At 45.1% G+C, this 13,791-nt stretch overlaps 1 protein-coding gene across 3 annotated transcripts in view; it reads left to right on the top strand.

Annotated features, from left to right (window-relative positions):
- Nucleotides 1–13,791, top strand: part of CCBE1 (collagen and calcium binding EGF domains 1) — a 237,942-nt gene that overhangs the window by 216,496 nt on the left and 7,655 nt on the right. For all 3 annotated transcript variants that reach the window (XM_023647906.2, XM_070275804.1, XM_023647907.2), the window contains one exon: nucleotides 7,374–7,494. In XM_023647906.2, the coding sequence (XP_023503674.1) occupies nucleotides 7,374–7,494 (121 nt within the window). The remainder of the gene's footprint in view (nucleotides 1–7,373; nucleotides 7,495–13,791) is intronic.

Genomic DNA, 13,791 nt, shown 5'->3' with positions numbered 1-13,791 from the left:
ACACGACAAAGGCGGGGGTTGATAAGGTGACTGTTAAATGGACCGCTGGGTAAGAGGCACCTGGCGAAGCTGTGGAGAGGATGAGCTGTGCCTAGTGTGACTTTTTGGAAAATAAACATGCAGACACGTGGCCCTGGGGCAGACTTAAAGACTTCCCTTTTACCTAATATTTTGTCTGTATTTTATCGATAGAGAACATCCTCTCCATAAACTTCCATATGCTAGTGATGAGTTTCTGCAGCCGCTTTATTTTGCACATTTGAAAGTTACAGCCTGTGCTTTGTCTGGGCTCCCCGCACCTCAGAAAGCAGCCATTTAGATCCCTGACTCCCCTTGTAAAAGGCTCCCACGCATGCCGGACGGAGGAACAGATTTCTGGTAACGTTGTTATGCTGTGAGTAATGCCCCGTGATGGATCCAGTGGCCTGATTTCTGGAACAACTGTCCTGGACCCAAATCGGTGGTATTTGTTATACCTAAGGTCAGTCAATTCACCAGTTTGTCAGTGACTCAGAAATTGCGCTGTGCTGGTAACACATAAACTTACTGGTTTGTTTTTTCATTGCTTCCACTCAAGGCTGTTAGTATGTCAGAAAGGCGTATAGAATCTGTTTAACTTTGGCATCTATTTATTCTAAAGGACAAAAGAGTGCGCATAAGACAACATTGCTTTTCGGTGTTCAGCAAACATGCAGGCAGCCCCTAATGAGAACCACGGCTGCCAGGGAAACGCGCAGGTCAACAGGCTGAGAAGAGGAAGGGCTTTGCAGGCCTTCTGTACGTTGTTGGAGGATCTGTCAACTTTAACAGAGACGTGTCCAGCCGTGCGCTGCACAGTGACGTTTCAGTCAACAATGGACCACATATACAACAATGGTCCCATAGATTAGTACCATATGGCCTAGGTGTGTAGTAGGCTATACCATCTAGGTTTGTGTAAGTTCACTCTGATGTGCACACACAGATGAAATCACCTAATGACGTGTTTCTCAGAATGTCTCCCCATCGTTAAGGAACGTGACTGTAAATATATATAGGCGATGCATAATCATGATCTTAAATAATTTGTGATCCAATAGGGAGCCCAGGCAGGAAGCCTTGTAAGGATATCAGTATAAACATAGATATAAATAAGTGCATCCCACACAAATGTCCTCAGGCCAAGCTTGGATTGACATTAGTATTTATTGAGTGAATCCAAAAAAGAGTTGATGGAAGAAGTAGGTTTGTATTCCAGAGGCCAGAGGGTTAGGGCTTGGGAGAGGCAGTTGATCGATGTCTCAGGGCCTAAAGCTGCCCTCAGTTTCCTTCCCTGGATGGTCAATAATCCGAGAGCTAGAGGGAAGCTCTTCCAGCCTGGATGATCTTTCCGATCAGTGCTGCTAAGTCTCACAAGTTGTTCAGAAACTCAGTTGCTAAGTAAACATCTGGCATTCCCTTAACCTCCCTGCAGTGTTTTATGATTCATGAAGGAAGAAATATTAAAAAGCTGAAAATTTTGTGTCACAGCACCTGTCACCTTAATGGCCCTGCCATAGAGTCACATACAAATCCGACAACAAATACGTCTTAATACGCTAGTAACTCTCGTGCAGTTGGGCTGGACTGGAATTGGTTCGCCTTAGACTCATTCTCCTACAAGTGCCCTGGGGCAGGTCTGAGCCAACACTGACACTCAGGGAGCGTTATGAGAAGCAGCTCATTTTTAAAGGTGCCTGTTAGAATGTGTTGCATTCTGCAGTTTCTCGAGCAGTTTTGTATCCAAGATCTCATTTCATTCTCACCATGACCCTGTGAGAAGGATGCTGATATTCTCCTAGAGGTGAAGTCACTGCCCACGAGGCGGGCCAGACCCACCCCAGGTCTCTTCGCTTCTGCTCCTGTGCTGGTGTTGGGATTGTCGGTTGGTTTTTAACTTCATCTACTGCTGATGCCATCTGTTCTGTTCAAAAAAGAACGTAGGACATCTGCCCAGATAAACGTTGGCTAAGAAGTAGGGACCTGGTGTTCTGGACCGTGGCCAAGCCCATGGTGTAAAATGGTTTGCAAATGTTGAATTGCCCCTTGAGGGTACAATGGGCAAGATCCCAACTGTGGCAAACTTCACAGGGCAAATGCCCTGGGTTCTTCAATGGGTGAATCATAAGGAAAAGAAAGAGGTGGGGCGGTGACTTGCAGATTAAAAGAGACTTAAAAGATCACTTTTTAAATGGGCAAGATTAAACCATAGGGGCCAGCCCAGTGGTTAAGTTAAGTTCACACGTTCTGCTTCAGCGGCCTGGGGTTCGCCGGTTCAGATCCCTGGCACGGACATAGCACCGCTTGGCAAGCCATGCTGTGGTAGGCGTCCCACATAGAAAGTGGAGGAAGATGGGCATGGATGTTAGCTCAGGGCCAGTCTTCCTCAGCAAAAAGAGGAGGATTGGCAGCAGATGTTAGCTCCGAGCTAATCTTCCTCAAAAAAAAAAAAAAAAAAGATTAAACCATAGTGTCTGGCATGCACAGTTCGGTGGTAAATTATTTCTTTAAATGCAGGAGGTGATTAAAATCAGGATAGCGGTTACTTGGAGGGGAAGGAGGAGGCTGTGATTGGGTCAGGGACATGTGGGGACTGTTTGACGTGAGAGTGTCATTGCCACAGAGCAGTGGATGGAAGTGTGAGGAAGGATTCAGGAAGTGTTTGTGGAGCACCTGCTGTGCCCCACCGTGGGCTGGGAGAGGGGGAAATAAACACGGTATACAGGAGAGTCCTACCTTAAATAAGCTTGCTGTCTTCTCTGGGGAACCACGCCTACAATGTAAGTCAACCAACACTGGCCCAGTGGAGCAGCGCAGGCAATGGAAGCTTCAGAAGTTAGAGGTCCAGGAGGTTTCAAAAGCATGAGCAGATGTTCAACCTGCTGGCTGCACTTGCTCACTCTGGTGCCGCCTTTAATGCCAGGCAAATATGTGGCTTCTCAATCCTTGGTGACTTCCTCTGCTACCTTGATCTAGTTGCTCTGTTAAGTGGATCTTCTCAGGATTGTTGGGCAGATGAATCCATGTTAAAGTGATGGTAGATTGCCTTGCCAAGTATCACTAGTAATATTAAGAGAGGCAGCTTGGTGTGGTGGTTAGGAGCACAGATTTCAGAACCAGATTGGCTAAGGTTAAATCCTGGCCCCACCACTTGCTGATTGTGTAACCTTGGGTAAGTTATTAACCTCTCTGTGCCTCAGTTCTATTAAAAGAGGATAACAGGGGCCAAGCCCATGATGCAGCAGTTAAGTTTGCACATTCTGCTTCGGCGGCCCAGGGTTCGCTGGTTCGGATCTCGGGTGTGGACCTACGCACTGCTTGTCAAGCCATGCTGTTGCAGGCATCCCACATATAAAGTCGAGGAAGATGGGCACAGATGTTAGCTCAGGGCCAGTCTTCCTCAGCAAAAAAAGGATTGGCAGCAGACATTAGCTCAGGGCTAATCTTCCTCCAAAAAAAAAAATAAAAAGAGGATAATAATAATATGTACTACATAGGGTTTTCATGATGATCAAATGAGTTAATATTTATAAAGGACTTAGAACAGTACCTGCCACCCAGAAGGAACTCTGTAAATGTTTACCAAATAGGTAATTAACTTTAATTATATGACCTTACAAAGTGCTTTACTGGCAGCGTCTAACTGATTTGTACTAACAGCTCTGTGAGGTAGATGGTTCACTATGGAGGCTAATACGAGATAATGATACTCATAATTCCACTGATTGGAAGCCAAGACAAACATAGACTCTTCTGAGTTATGACAGCCTTCTTCCCCAGCCCCTGCATCCCATAAGCTCATCCTCTGCTGAGTTTGTGCAGCAAGTCAAGCAGGAATTTGGGACAGCTGCCTCCACAAGGCCGGTGCCTTTCTTTCCTGCTCATCCTGCTGACACATGGAGGAACTGACGGGAGCTGGAATGTAATCACCCAACAGGAGGTCAGCCAGGAAACTGAGGTCAACATTTACTCAATCACATCATGACTTTTACAAGGGAGCAGAGAGAGCTGGAAAGGGCACGGGGGAGTGTCTCTAAAGTCCATCCACGTGCAGGTCCCATCCTCCAGTCTTGCATACAAAATTTTAAGTCCAAAAATGATCATCTGGTCCAAACCTCTTGTTCTGTAGATGTGAAGATGAGAATCTGGAAGGGTGAAGGGACTTACCCAGAGTCACACAGCTACTTAGAAGCAGAGCCAAGAGCATCTGCCCTGGGCAGAGCATTTCCACTGTGTCCATGGTGGCTACTGGAGGTTACTAGTCTGGAGGCTGAGCCAGGCATGTTGAAGACGTCATCACTTTCCCTCCCAGCAGCCCTTTTGGGTGGATGGTACAATCCTCATTTTGTAGATGAGGAAATCCAGGTTATGTAGCTTATTTCTATTGGAAGTAGATAACTGGATCAGGCTTCAGCTGCCAGTGTTGACGCTCCGTCCCCTGGTTGGAGTAGATTTGCTTATAAATTTCCCTCCCTCATTGCTTCACTCCAGTTCCACCCTGGGGCCGCAGACACACATTTGCAGGTGGGAGTGGTCTCTTGCTACGACACAGTGACACCAGCACCATTGTAAATAAACTCCTGGAATGCAGCTGGGTCCTGGGAGTGACTTTGAACCGTGAACTCTGACCTGAAATTGTACAAAACTGACTCAGATTGCACAAGATTTTAATTCTTATGGTCACCCCTAGTGGATTCTGAGTAATGGTCATGGGGGACTTGAGTGCCATTCCTTGTATCTTTCAGGGAACACTAGGTCTTCTCAAAGTGTAGGGGAAGACCATTTATCTGGAAGAAAGTGGGTGGTCAGGAATCTCCTAGCTCATACCTACGAGGCTCTCCTTACCCAAGGATGTTAATACTAGCTGGGGGCCCCTCAGCTTCCTAGGAGTGAATGCTTAGAAGTGCTACAGGTACCGAGGGACCTTTGGAAGACAGTGTTGTTGCTTCTTTGAGCTTCCTGCCTTCTGAACCTTCTCACTCCGTAAGCTGGATAGACCGCAGTGAGAACTGCAAGAAAAGAAGAAAAAAAAAAAAAAACCTCTGGAGGACGTTCCAGACAGGGGAGCATCCCAGGCTCATATAGGTCACCTAGGGCAGCTGAGGTGGCAATAGGACCTTGACCCCAGGAGAGCCTGACACATGCTCCCTGGGCCCACGAGGGAGACTGAGCAGGAGGAGGGCGAGCAACGCCTTTGGCCTCATGGCTCTACCCATTCTTCATGCCGGGCTGCAGGGGTACATACAGCTGAAACCCTCTTTGGTTTCCCATGATTTTGCCTTTTAGAAGTATTGCAAGCACTTCATTAAGGGGCTGGTGGGATACGGGACCAGGGTAGTCACCTTGCCAAGGAGCTGGAAGAATTTGTTCTCCAAAGGATGTAACAGGTGAAAGTTGTTTGCCGAAGTGCAAACCGCATGCTATCATGACCACTTTTCATTAATATTGGATTTCTTCCATCAGCAAGAATATCTGTCTCCATGAATAAGAAAAATCATCAGTTTCTAAAGCTGGATCAAGATGGCCTCAAACCCAGCAGCCACCTGGCAGGAGAAGGGGATCTTGGCCAGAGGTCACCATCAGAATCCTGTTTTGTAACAGGCCTGCCAATCATTCCTAAACCTCCATGCCCAGAGGTAGACACTAGTGCAGGAGACCGAGGACCTTCTGAAGCCAGAGAAGGTCATCTCAGACAGCAAAACTTTCCCAGGCCTCCCTGGAGCCATTCACAGCCTGCATCTTAGCTGCAGTTCAGTAGATGTAGTTCGCAGTTCTCCATAGGCACCCCCTGGGCCTGGGCGTGGGCGTTCAAGATCTTGTGATCATCTTTCACTCCATTTCCCTGCCGTGATCCTGTGAAATCCCAGGGTTATTTGTGTGACGTTGTCAACAGAGTGTGCTTCACTCTGCCCCATCAGAACTTGACTGGGCGTCTCCAGTCTCTTGGGGCAGGAGGAAGTCCCTGAGAGAGGAAATGAGAGGTGAGACATGCCGACTGGCCCATGAAGGTGGAAGGTACAGAAAACTCGATGGTGGTTCCCATCAACATTCAACTCTATGTTCCTTGCTCCCAAACGTTGTAATTCAGGGTTGATAGGAGCCTCTGGGGGCAACTTTGCACGATTTTTGATTTAGTGCTCTTTGATGATTTTGAACCCCACAGGGCACAGCTTGGTCACAGTGGCAGTTGGCCACCTCTGATCACACGCAAATAGTTGGCACCTCTTTCGAAGGCTGAGGTCCAAAGGTGGGTTTAGCACATCGGAGCACTCCCAGAGCCTGGGTGCGATCTGCCATGCGTGGCCTTCTAGCTTGCATTACCCTCTGGGCAGAGGGTCCCCACATGGGGCCTCACCCAGGAGGATGTGGGGACAGATGCAACCTGCTTCAGAAAATTGCAGAGATATCTGGTTTCTGTGGGATTCCAGGATCCAGAGTTAATCATCTGGGGATAGCTCTGAACCTCAGAAACGTGCCTTTCTCTGCTAGATTTTGCGTCCCTGAATCAGCTTCTTGGAAGAAAGAGACTAGAAGGACCAATTATTAAGCACTTAGTATGTCCCAGGCCCTGTGCTGGGCACGCAGTATACACTTCCTCATTTAATCCTCTCAGTCCTAAAGGCGAGTGTTACTGTTCCCTTCTGTCGGTGAGGAAACAGAGGTTCGTAGCATTCAGTTCTTACTGAAAATCTTACAAATCCACAGGTTATTGCTTCTGTCATTTTCTATGCATTAGAAACACTAAGTACGGCCCACACTCAGAGGCTGGGAAATTAGCCTTCATCTTTTGAAGGTACGAGTGTCAGAAAATTTATGAATATGTGTTAAAACCATCACAAATCACTGTCTCCCACTAGTTCCCAAACACCTGAGCGTGTAGGTAACTGTAATCCGCATTCTTAGTCCTGGTTCCATGGCTGAGAGGTCCTTAAGAGCAGGGACCATGTCTTGGTCACCTTAGAACCAAGCACAGCGCCTGGCACATAGTAGGTCTCAAGTATTTGAGACATAAAGTAATTAAATAACAAATGGAAAGTCTGAAACAGGTAGATTGCATTAATTAGTGGTAATAATGAGTCTAATGGTGATGTCTAGGCAATCTGGAGCTGATCCATGTTCACCCAGTACCTAGCTGGAGGGAGTTCAACATTCAAAACAACATTCAAGCTGTTTTCACGAGAAGACCTCTGCGTTTAGAAAGAGGATCTCTACAGTCCCTTTGGGCTCAAACTAGCTCAGATAAAGAGGAATTGCCATGAAAAGGCTTTGCAGCATCTGCAAATAACAGAAGTGCGCAGAATCTCCCTGGCAATGGAGCCTTCACTTCCTGACCAAGGTTGCTCTTCTCTTTGCAGATTGCCCTGCTCCCCAACAGTGCTGCTGGCCTGGGCAAGTACGTCACTGGTGACAAGGTGCTGGCCTCAAACACCTACCTTCCAGGACCCCCTGGCCTGCCTGGGGGCCAGGGCCCTCCCGGTGAGTGTGGAGAAGGGCATAGAAGGGTGATAGTCCCCAGCCAAGGCCTGCGGAAAGCTCATGTTTGGTGGGGGCTGGATGGACTTCCTAAGCTTCCATGGATGAGAGCAGAAGCAGGAGTCCAGGGAGGCCCCACACCGGCAGGCGAAGAGGGCCGTGGGAAATTGGGTCCTGAAGCCTGAGAAACTCTCATAACCAAGAGCAATTTGGGAGAAAAAGGTCATTGTCCTGGGTTTGGGTAAGACTCTTAAAGATCATTTTAAGTTACAGAGAAACAAAATGAAAAACTATTTTTTAATGTTAACATATACAAAAATAGATTGGTATAATGAACTCCTGTGGGCTCATCCCCCAGCCCTGACAGCTTACGGCCAGACTCGTTTCTGCTATTCCTCAATCCTCTTTCCTCCTTCCCTGATTATTTGTCAACACGTTTATATCAATATTTATTTTTATATCTATATATTTTTCTTTAGAAGTCAACCTTATTGAGATAAAATAAAATTTTAAATTACAGTTTGGTGAGTCTTGACAAATGTATGCACCCTATATCAAGCATTTACTAACCACCCACCTATATCTATATCAAGATAGAGAACATTTCCATCACCCCAAAAAGTTCCCTTGTGCCCATTTGCAGTCTACTCCCCCTTTCCCACCTCTAGGCAACCACTGACCTGCTCTCTCTCACTGCAGTTTTGCCTCTTCTAGAACTTCAGAGCAAGGAGTCTCACAGTGTGTGTTCTTTTTATCTGGCTCTTTTCATTCAGCATACTGCTTTGGAGATTCACCCTATTGCTTTGAAGAAAATCCCAAATGTCCTGTCATTCTGTCAGAAAATACTCTATGATAACTTTAAAAAATAGTCACAAGATGTTTTGTATTTTGAGTCTCTCCATGATAGATAGATCAATAGATTTTTTTTTCACACCAGTACAGGAAATGATATTAGGGTTAGCAAGTGATTCTAAAACATGGAGTATCTTATCCCTGATTATCATGGCTTAGCTAGCAGTGTGCTAGGTGTTGCAAATGACCTCCTGACATTTTAATCAGGAAGATAACACACGTAGAGTGAAAGCAACTAGAATAAAACAGTATCTGCTTGCCCCAAGTAAGCACACAGGTGCTTCCTGCGTGGGAGCTTAAAGAGGAGAGATCACCGTAGCCTCCATGGTTGGGGATTTGGGGTTTGAGCTGGACGTGAAAGACTGGTAGGATTTGTCCACTCAGGAAGGACAGTGGGTAGATTTTAGCTGAAAGGTCAGCAAGAACAAAGGCTCAAAATTCTTCTCAAACTATTTATGTGTTTTCTTCACATACATTTTCATCTCCTGGTTTCCATCAAACACAGGTGGCCTGGGTCTCAGTCTGTACAGAGAATAGGAACTGGTCCAGGAGTTTGGTTTATCCTCTTGTTCATTCTTGTGGCCTGAGCTACTCTGGGTCATGGTGGTATTTTCTCCAGCAGATGCCACACACAAGCAGCCTCTTGCTGCTTCTAAGTAGACTGAGGTCTCTCCTTAAGAACTGATTCCTAGCACAGTGTTCTCCACCCTTCTCTAAGAGAATGCTCTCGCTCTGCTTCCCTGGAGGAACTTCCTCTCGGGCCAGTCCACATATCACTCCAACAGGGACAAACCAGGAACAGGGAGCCTTTGGCTGTCTTTCTTCTTAATGAATGATTTGCTAGCTTTTCTTCCAGTTCTGTCTGATTCCTAACATGATTTGAGCTGTCCAGGGTCCTTGATGGAGTAGCGCGTGATTGAGGGCTAGCTTTTCCAACGGACTGTGCCCTTGCTTTCTCCTCCAATCCTATTTCCTTCTCCCTCCTTACATCCAGCATCAAAGTTTGTGATGCCCTCCACTGAGATGTGTTAGGGTAGCTAGAATGATAATACGGTTTCTCTTACTCTTAACTAAAATTCCAGCCCTGAGGCCTGTGACGAATCACAGACTGGGTACCAGTATACGAAGCTACACTGGGTGGGAATCCTTTGGCTTTGGTGATGGGGAAGTGCTCGCTGCTGCTCTCTGCCCCCCCTCCCCACTGTTATATAGAAGTTGCTGACATTTGCACATCAAAGCCCCACATTTTAAAGGTCCTTGACATATAGTATTCCTAAGGCTCATTGATTGTGTAAATGAGAGTAATATATTATCTCTAGCCTGTCATTGTGCTATTGGAGGTATTTAGTTATAGGAGGGCTCGGGTCCCCTTTCCACATAAACTCTTTCAGGGTGACCTGGAACCAGCTTTGAGAGTAGGGATGTGAGACACGTTTGGATGGAACATTAACTGCCTTTAACTTTGGCGTAATTGTTCTATGAGCTAGAAAAGACTTCCCCAAATATGAAAACTCTGAAGTCTTTGTTTCTTTGTTTTCTGGTGAAAACAAAGTCATCCCGTCCTGTCACTGTGCTCTGCCTATAGTGGGAGCTAGATAGGATCAAAAAGTAATTACTGTGTGCACTAGAAGGACCCACAACGAAGAATATACAACTATGTACTGGGGGGCTTTGGGGAGAAAGAGGAAAAAAATAAAATCTTTAAAAAAAAAAAAGTAATTACTGTGTGCATTTGGAAGAGACGTCACTGAGGAATAATTACAGCACAACAATCAGCCCAGCCTCTTCAGTGCAGTCATTTGACATGAAACATTTACTAAGCAGCCTGCTATGTACCTGGGACTCTGAGAGTGTGCTGACAATTAAGACACACCCCACACACTCTCAGAGTTGGCAGTCTAAAACGGGTTAAAACCAATATCCTTCCATGTGCAAAAGAATGAAGTTGGACCCTACCTTACACCAGATACAAAAATCAGCTTAAATATAAGACCTGAAACTATGAAACTTCTAGGCGAAAACATTCATGACATTGAATTTGGCAATGATTTCTTAGATATGACACCAAAAGCACAGATGACAAAAGCAAAAATAGACAAATAGGATTGTATAAAACTTTAAATCTTTTCTACATAAAAGGGTACAGTCAACAGAGTGAAAGGCAGTCTACAGAATGGGAAAAAATATTTGCAAATCATGTATCTGAAAAGGGGTTAGTGTCCAGAATATAAAAAGAACTCCATAATTCAACAACAAAAAAATCAAATAACTCAATTTAAAAGTGAACAAAGGACTTGAATGGACATTTCTCCAATAATACTATTCAAATAGCCAATAAGCACATGAAAAGATGCTGAACGTCGCTAATCATAGAGAAGTGCAAATCAAAACTTGTGAGATAACACTTCACACCCATTAGACCTGCCACTATCAAAAAACTGAAAATAACAAGTGTGGGTGAAGATATGGAGAAATTGGAATCTTTATGTGCTGTTGGTGGGAATATAAAATGGTGCTGCCACAAGGGAAAAGAGTATGAAGGTTCCTCAGAAAATTAAAAATGGAACTAACACGTGATCCAGGAATCCCACTTCTTGGTAGATATCAGAAGAATTAAAAGCAGGATCTTGAAGAGATGTTTGCATACCCATATTCATAGCAGCACTATTCACAACTGCCAAGAGGTGGAAGCAACCCCAGTGTCCATCAATGGATAAATGGACAAATGAAACGTGGTATATACACGCAGTGGAATATTATTCAGCCTTAAAAAAGAAGAAAATCCTGTTTCATTCTGTAATATGGGTGAAACTTGAGGACATTATGCTTAGTGAAATAAGCCAGCCACAAAAAGACAAAGGCTGTATGATTCTACTTGCATGAGGTATCTAAGGTAGTCAGATTCATACATACAGAAAGGAGAATGGTGGTTGCCAGGAGCTGGGGGAGGGGGAGATGAGGAGTAGTTTTTCAGTAGGTATAGAGTTTCAGTTTTGCGTGATGAGAAAGTTCTAGAGCTCTGTCGCACAACCGTGTGAATGTACTTAACACTGCTAAACTACATTTAAACATGGTTAAGATGGTAACTTTTATGTTATGTTGTTTATATGTTGTTTACCACAATTTTTTAAAAAATACTCCCAAAGTGCCCACTCTCTTTTACCTCATCTCTACCGCTGATGTTCGAGGCCTAATGCAGAGGTGAACATGCTGGAGTCTGCACTAAGCTGCACCCCACCGCTTAGCAGCCACAATCCCTGTGGAGCCAGCGAGGTATTCCCTCACTGTGTAGCTGAGATATACAGAAGTGAGGGGATACCCCAACCCCACCACAAGCCCAGCCCCAGCCAAAGTGGCTGTTGACAACCCTCCATGTCTGTGGTTAAAGGTAGATGAGACCTATAGATCTCTTCGCCATCAACCCCCATGATGGTTGGTACAACCAAATTCTGGCATACATACAAACGATTATTACAAGCAGGCACAAAAACAGTCATATTGCTTATTCTTAAACTCAGTATTTCCCAGTGCTCTGTCAATTTAGGCCTCTGAAAAGAATTTAAAAAAAATTTTTTAAACCCTCAATGTCTACATGGACCAGGCAGGTAGCATAGATGAATGAAGGGAGCTGGGCTTGAGCAACAGGGAGTAAGGAGAATTGAACTAAACCCAAGAGCATGTGGCCCCATTTAAAGGGCAGCCCTACATAGAGCTCTGGTGATTGTGCCAGTGGGAAGAGAGAGGTCCACATTTTAGTTCTTCCTGTTTTCAAACAGAAGCCAGAAACTTCTGTTTTTATATGAAATCTCACCATTTTTCACTGTTAGGAAATTCAGGGGATAATAATATACATAAACAGGGTATATATATCCATGTACAGAGTGTGTCTGTACATGTGTATATGTGTTTGTGTATAGAGAGATATCTATATGTACATGTGTGCATCTATACATCTAATATTGACAGATGTATCTGTCTATTACACATATGCACACATTATACTATACATATAATGGTGCACAATGAAGTAAGCTGTTAATTCTCTTATGGGGAAGGGAGTGCCAAGATGTTTTTGGAGAAATGTGGTCTATGGTGATTAGATGAGGGTGGAGGCAAAGCAGAAAAGGAGGGAAGAAGAATCTAGGCTGGGTGGTGCACTGTAGCGTGGTTTATTCTCGAGAATGGGGGCTAAGAGGTGATTAGGAAGGCGGCAGTGGGGTAAAACAACGCCCAGAGAGGGAGCAGGAATGACCTAGTGCACCAGGCTGAGGAGTGTGAACTTTATTCTGTGTGCCAAGGGGCCCACTGCAGGCCGTTCTACTTCTTTTCCTCAGACTCCATCTACTTGTATCTTAGACTGTTTGATGTTGTCCCGCCTCTCTTGGATGCTCAGTTTTGCTTTTTTCCCCCTCTTTTTTCTCTTTGTGTTTCATTTTGGATAACTTCTATTGACTTATCTTTAAGTTCACTGATTACTTCCTCAGCTGTGACCAGTCTGCTGATAAGCCTAGCAGAGAAATTTTTCGTCTCTGATAATTGTGTTTTTTCTTTCCAGCATTTCCATTTGACTTTTTTTCTCTAGTTTCCGTCTCTCTGCTGAAATTCCCCATCTGTTCCAGCAAGCTGTCTTTTCCGCTAACATCTTTAACATAGTAATCATCGTTATTTTAAAGTCGCTGTATGATAATCCTAACATCTGGGGCACCTCTGAGTCCGATTCTATTGATTGCTCTCTCTCTTGACAATGGGGGCTGTTTGTTTTGTGTGCATGGTTTTTTTTTTTTTCATTATTTTTGTTTTCTTTTACTCCTTTTGTGCCCCCAAATTTTTGATTGAAGGCCAGGTATCGTTTGTAGAGGAAGAGTAGAGACTGGGGTACATAGTAATTATTCCTGGAGATGGGTGTCCTCTTCTTTTATCAGGCCACTGGCATGGAGAATTGAGTCAATCTAATGAGTCCTTGAGCTGGGTTTGGATTGATTGTTACTATCTTTACCTCCAGTGTTCCACAGTCTTCAAATTTTCAAATTCCTCCGATGATCAAGTACTGTTACTACATGCTTAGTGGAGGCCTTGGGTGCTGATGGTTTTTTCTCAGTGGTTCTCAGCTTTTGGCAGCCCCTACACCCCTCCGCCACAGAGGGGTTCTCCCTCCACGTTCTTGCTCTTCCTCCAGTGGTAGACTGCTGTTACTTCTTACTCTACGGTAGAGTTGGGGGAGGGGGGAAATTTTCAGTTCTCTGGTCCAGCTCAGTCCCCAGCATGACCTGTGCACGTGGACTTTGAGGTGAGATCTTCTCCCCACTGTGGCAGCCCAGTTCTGCTTTGTGGCCATGGCAGATGTTGAACAGGAGAGAGTTTCCTGCCCCAACCCCAGTAGTAGTGGATATTTGGGTCCTGCAGGAGAGTTTGCTGCCCCATCCCAATGGCTTGAGACTTTTGCACCAA

Source organism: Equus caballus, chromosome 8 (assembly GCF_041296265.1).
Source record: "Equus caballus isolate H_3958 breed thoroughbred chromosome 8, TB-T2T, whole genome shotgun sequence".
In the NCBI taxonomy this organism is placed as follows: Eukaryota; Metazoa; Chordata; class Mammalia; order Perissodactyla; family Equidae; genus Equus; species Equus caballus.
This window is presented reverse-complemented; position numbering and strand designations above follow the sequence as displayed.